Genomic DNA, 6,000 nt, shown 5'->3' on the forward strand with positions numbered 1-6,000 from the left:
GGCGGCTACGACCGCAGGTACAGCGACGGCAGAGCTGGGTACAGCGGTGGCGGGGACGTCCAGAGGCACCGGACCCGTGTTCGGCTCGCCTGGCAGAAGGCGACGGAAGTCGCGCCGGATCGCCTCCATCTCCCCAGCCTGGACAGTCAGACGGGCCTCCCATGCGTCCATCCGCTGAGTAAAAATATCGAGGAGGCGCTGAATACCGGCGTTCAGCCGCTGCGGAGAACCGAGCCCCTCCGAGCGCCCAGGTGTAGCGATGCCGGCCGCGGCGTCGTCGGCGCCGTCGGCTGGTGGCGGAGTCCTGTCGACTGGCACGTCGGGGACTTGATTCTGGGAGCGGGTGAGCAGCATGATCCCACCGCTGCCACCAAATGTTATGGGACGGCGGGCCCGCGCAGAGAAAGGCACAGAGACTCAGACACAGGAGACCCAGACATAACCGGCCGCGGCGATTCTCCTTTATTCTCTTCCTCACGCGCTAGCGCCGCGCGCTCTCCCCTCGCGCTCGCCCCGCGCCTCTTCTTTATTTATATACCGCAGCGCGCTCTTGGTTGCGAAGGTCGTATGCCGTTACAATATGAGTGCATGTTAAAGAACCCAGGGGGTCAAAATTACCTGGAGCCCCCCCACTACAGCATCTCTCATTTGTCCTAAGTGTAATGCTGCCAGCAGCCTGTGAACAAGCAATGCGAAGAGTGCACCAATGTTATATGCACAGGTGAGCATCTCATGCGAGTGTGGCCGTCGTTCGGAGAAACTTCCCTGTGGCAGCTCAGAGGCACAGCAGCCAGGCTTTCATCAGCTGTCCGCATCCTTGCTGGCTTCCACAATCCAGGAGATCCAGATGGGGGAAAGTGTCGACATAAGCCGCGTAGTCAACCTATCAAGATCCAGGGCTTCCAGGCACGTACCATTTTTGGTTACAACCACTGAACATTTATTTCACTACGTTCAGAGTTCATTGCCATCCCTCACTTACAAGCAACTGCAGTCAGGGGCACAAATTGCATTCTAGCCTTGCAAGGCCAGCTTCCGCTTTTTGGAACTGCATTGAGGGCAATTTTTTTTCTTTTTTGCTTTAACTTGCATTGTTGCTACAGAAGACGGTCTCTTTCTGTGTGCAGCTTGTCGTGCGTCCCGTACTTCTAGCGCTTGGTAACCTTTGCAAATTATTACCTCGCTTGTCACAGTGGCCTTGAGGTCCTTGTGCCGAGAAAGATGACATTGTTTTGAGGCTTACCCTGGAAGCCACGTTTCAGTGATGGCAAAATTTGAAAACGCCCATGTACTGAGATTTCATTACACATAACTGAACTCCAGCAAGTTGAAATGAATATAAAGCACTCCACTACACCATGCCTTGTAGCTACTCCCCCAGCTTTGATGTTATTACCGATTGGATTCATTAATTATCGTAGACAGTTTGCCTGACAGAGTTGAGATGAAATGTCACAGGTGAGGTCCCCTCTGTTGTTCCAGGTTGGAGTGTGACGAAGAATGTGCTGTGCTGGAGCGCAATCGGCGGCTGGCAAGTGCCTTGCAGATTCAGAATGCGGATGTGTCCAGCCGAGTGGGTCCGCCATCTTACTCCGAGTTCCTGAAGGACGAGGCGCGCAAGAATCCAACCTTTATACTGTCGGTGCACCAGGCGCTCACACAGCTGGTGCAGACAGCTCGGCAGGTACGTGTTGCCCACTCTCCCTACAGCACTACAGCACTACAAAGTTCATAGCTCAGTTAATTTCTCACTAAGCGACGGATAGTATTGATTTTTAGTGAGTGAGAAGTATCGTATTTACTCGAATCTATGCCGGCCTCGATCCTAAGCCAACACCCGAAAGTTGAGAAATTAAAAAAAAAAAAGATTCCTCGAATGTAAGTTGTCTGAAAAAACAGTTGAGAACAGCTGCAGGACCAGCATGCAAACGGCATTTATTTCCCTAAACCTTCTTCCGCTCACTCGTCGTCATCATTGCTGACCTTCTTATCACATGCCCACGCCACCACATGAAGAGGAAGGGAGGTAAAAATGGCAGCCAATGCTCACATGGGCTCTTATAGGTGTAGGCTAGAGAGAGTAATGGCTACAGTACCGTCTTCTGTTGGCGTTTCATGGGGCCGCCACCTATGTGCTACTTTTTTTTTGTGTTTATATCTTTTGTCATCGTATTTTATTACTACAACAAGGTCCCCGAATTTTAGCCTATCTAAGAGTTTCGTATCTCGTGTTTTTAAAAAAACTATCGGCCTAGATTCGAATAAATACAGTATGAGCATAGCATGTGTAACCACTGGTTTTTTTTCCGTAAGGGCAGGTGTTCACATCTGCACAATTGTATTAGGGATGTGAAAAAATGTGCTATTCGTGTCACTGAAGTGTTAGTTTTACTACTACTTCGCTATTGTAGCTATACAGTATTCTGTAGTATATAAGGGTGCGCAACTATTGCAATTTTTGAACACGAATAGGAAGAAAAACTACCTTCAAATATTAACCTTACACAAGCACTCCCTCCTCCTAAGCACTCCCTCCCTGGCGTTGGCAGAAAAAGAGATTGTGTATCTGCGCAACCGTATGCCTTGCAGGAGAGGGGAGGGCGTAGTTAGACCTGATGCGGATGACGAGGCACCTGTGTGTGCTCAGTGATACATATTTATGTCGTACAAGTGTCCAGTAAAGATAGTTGAAGTCTAGCGGGTGTCCTTTGTGTGTGTATCTTGGTGTTGTGTCTGTTTCTTACCGCTAAGAATATGTTTCCTGCAAGCCGTTACCAAATAGCCCAACTTAATGTTTTAATGTGGTGCACATTTTCAGCATGCTCGAAGAACAGAGCGGAGCATAGCTGGGTTCGGACAGCTGGCGAAGGCACAGGTGGTATCAGCCATCACAGTGGGCTAGTGACGAAGCTCATAAACGTAGAGTATGCAGACAGGCTAGTTTGTGGCCTAGCGACAGGTGCCCTCCTATCATCGTCATACCTGCCATTACATGCACATCAGAAGTGCATGGGCTACAATGCACTGTGCAGTAATTGGGGGTGACTCAAGTCTGTTGGGCCACTGCTGGCACAATACTAGGCTAATTGGAGAGGCCTCTGTCCTGCAGTGGACGTAACCCAGATGATGGCGATGAGGAGGAAGAATAAGAAGAGGCAAGGTGCGCTGCGCATTATGATAGTCACTATTCCGATGGTTATTTCGGACGTTTTTGTGGCACACATAGCAACTCAGCTGTGGTGTTTAGTGCACTCTTGACAGTGACTTGTCCTTTTTTCTTCTTCCTTTTGCCATGATCAGTCAAAGCAGAAGTTCCGCAGCCACTGCTTTCCAGTCATGAACCGAGAGCAGCGCAGAGCAGTACATGAGCTGGCAGAGTTTTTTGGCTGTGAAACCCAAAGCTACGACCAGGAGCCTTTTCGCAATGTTGTCGTGTCAGCCTACAAGTGAGTGGGGTCTTCAGTCTCGTTTCTAGCATAGTACCTCTCTTGCCTGTCTCTCTCTCCGTTGCATCTTTTTGTATGTGCAGTTGCACTTTTATGCTGTAGCACTAATGCGTATGATCCCTCTACTAATACAGTTAACTTCTCGCTATTACAAAACCCTTTGTTTTGGACATTTTCAAAATATCCATTTGCCATTTTGGCAGCCAACCAGGAACAACCAGGCTTCTAGGAACAATCCTTACAGTGCCATTTTGGCAGCCAACCATGTGCAGGGCTTCTAGGAACAATCCTTACAGCTTTGGTGGATTAATATGAAAATAATAAAAATATGGGAGCAAAGAAGATAGTATGGGGTGTGCAGGAAATGGGACACAACTCTACATCTGCCAGAAATAATGCATCAGTCATGTCTGTGAGTCTTATTAGAACTAAGTTTTTACAACTGAGTTGGCTACATTGAGTTAGAAAGCCGGAAAATTGGGAAAAAAGAACATGAGTCACATAAACTAGCAGTGTTTTTACTGGTTTTTTGTGTGCATGCGTGCGCATGCACGTTTGTTTTACCTATCACGTTCTTTTCACACTGTGATTAAGAACTGCCTAGAGTTGCTGTGCAAGGACAATTACTGCTTATACTAGTGCATTTTATGAGCTAGCCTGCCAGTGAGCAACACTATTTGCATGAAATTAAGTTTTTCTCAGTGGGCAAAATCATGTGGTGGCATCCTGGCTGAAAAGTGAGTGACGGCTGTAAGCCTGACATTAAGCGGGTGTAACTGGAGTGACCATAGCAAATAGAATACTGTGCACACTTTTGGCACCCTCTTCTAATGTCATGGTGGTAAAATAAAAACCGTGTTTGTGCGTGGAATGTTTACTTTTGCGTTGCAAACTTTGGCTGGCGAAGCAAGCCACAATGTGGCCCAAGGTTTTGTGCCTGTGTCATAGCATCTTGACAGTCCTTGAAGTGGTTGGCATTGCTGTGAAACAGAGGAAATAGATGGACTTTGGTGGCACATCCAATGTGCAGAACAGATAATTGGGGGTGCATTAAGTTAGTAGAGTGCTTTCCAAGAGCAAGAAGACATAACAGGGGATTTGAGAGGGCCGGGCGTTGGGGTGAAGGTGAGATTTAAACATTTTTTTGTGGTGTGGGGGGGCCTCAGACGACACTGGACACGGCTGACTGGAGATGAATGGAAGAGGCCTTTGTCCTGCAATGGGCACAGCTGGATAAGCAGTGACGATGATGGCCGTAAAACGCCACTCTTTGAAGATCAGGACTTCCGTAAAAGAAAGGCTCCGAGTGTAGCAGGGTGTAGGATAACCAACGCATCAGCATGCTGCACTGCCGTGGCAACTTGAAAAATTGGTTTTTACTGTTGCACAGGCACTGCTGCAGCGCAGATCTTCACAGATTATGGAGAAAAAGTATACAGTAGAATCTCCGTGATACGAACCTCACGGGGTCGCAAAAAAATTCGTATCATCCGAAATTTCATATCATCAAAACGAATGAAACTTGTATGCGGAAGCATTAAAAATACATTCACATAGATTAGTTTACGGCTGACGGGTTTTATTAACGGCCGTGCAGCCCACAGCTCGCCACTTGCGGCGAGTATAGCGTGACTGGCAATCGGTGATGTGCAGCTGGCTACGCAGTGCCGCTCATTACTTGCAGTCCACACCGTGCGATTAGCAATCACGACGTCGGTGATGTGTGGACCGCGCACTGCTTCTCACTGCTCGCAATGTGCGTACCGCGCGCGTGACATAGGTACGCGGGCAGCGCTTAGTGCTTGAGGGTGCGGTCGTGGCTCGTGCGTTCATATCATCCGCGGTGGCGCGGAAGAAAGTTTGGAATATCCGAAATCCCACACATTGTACATAATGCACTCTGGCTGGGGAATTTTACGAATTTGTGTCATCATGAAATATCAACCATGTTGGTATCAACGAGATTCTAGTTTAGCCAGGCTACATTGCAATGATTTAACTTATTGCTTATCAGCCGGGGTGAACACACAGGAAGAAGTGTACAAAACAGGATTTTCTTTCTGCTGTTTGGTCAACAAGGAAAGTGGCCATCCTTTTGTGCTTCACAGGGATCGCTGCCGGATTCCAAGTGGCAGTGTGGTTGCTGTTGTCCAGCGAGAAGCAGCATGCACCCCCCAGAGAAAAGGACCCGCACCATTACCTCAAGGCCGCAAGCGTATAAACACTGTGCTCCCTTCAAGCACACCATTGCCCCTCACCTCCAGCCTTGGCCAGTCGGCCTCTGCTGTGCAGTCAGAGACACCACCATCTTCATCTACGCTGGACTACTTCAACTACGACTCGTGACCCGTCTTTGGTACATACCTGCTGAATGGTGTACAGCACTCTTGTTCAAGGTTGCAACGAAAGAACATCGGTGCGGTGCGATGGCAGTATTGTATGATGTATGTTTTCTAATTTTGTTGTTTGCATCATACAGCAGTAGTCAACTTACAAAAGGTTATTGGTGCTGAATTGTAGCTTTTGCAATAAATTGTGTTGGTTAGATTGCGTA

The 6,000-nt window shown here is 48.1% G+C and overlaps 1 protein-coding gene across 1 annotated transcript in view; it reads left to right on the top strand.

The window, feature by feature from the left end:
• Nucleotides 1–6,000, top strand: part of LOC149341807 (transcriptional repressor NF-X1-like) — a 29,580-nt gene extending 23,580 nt beyond the window's left edge. The window contains exons 9-12 of the mRNA XM_089544009.1: nt 722–906; nt 1,483–1,684; nt 3,301–3,446; nt 5,555–6,000. Coding sequence (XP_089400135.1) covers nt 722–906; nt 1,483–1,684; nt 3,301–3,446; nt 5,555–5,792 — 771 coding nt within the window. The 3' untranslated portion in view covers nt 5,793–6,000. The remainder of the gene's footprint in view (nt 1–721; nt 907–1,482; nt 1,685–3,300; nt 3,447–5,554) is intronic.

This window comes from Amblyomma mixtum, chromosome 5 (genome assembly GCF_055824585.1).
Source record: "Amblyomma mixtum isolate Tamu chromosome 5, ASM5582458v1, whole genome shotgun sequence".
Classification (NCBI taxonomy): Eukaryota; Metazoa; Arthropoda; class Arachnida; order Ixodida; family Ixodidae; genus Amblyomma; species Amblyomma mixtum.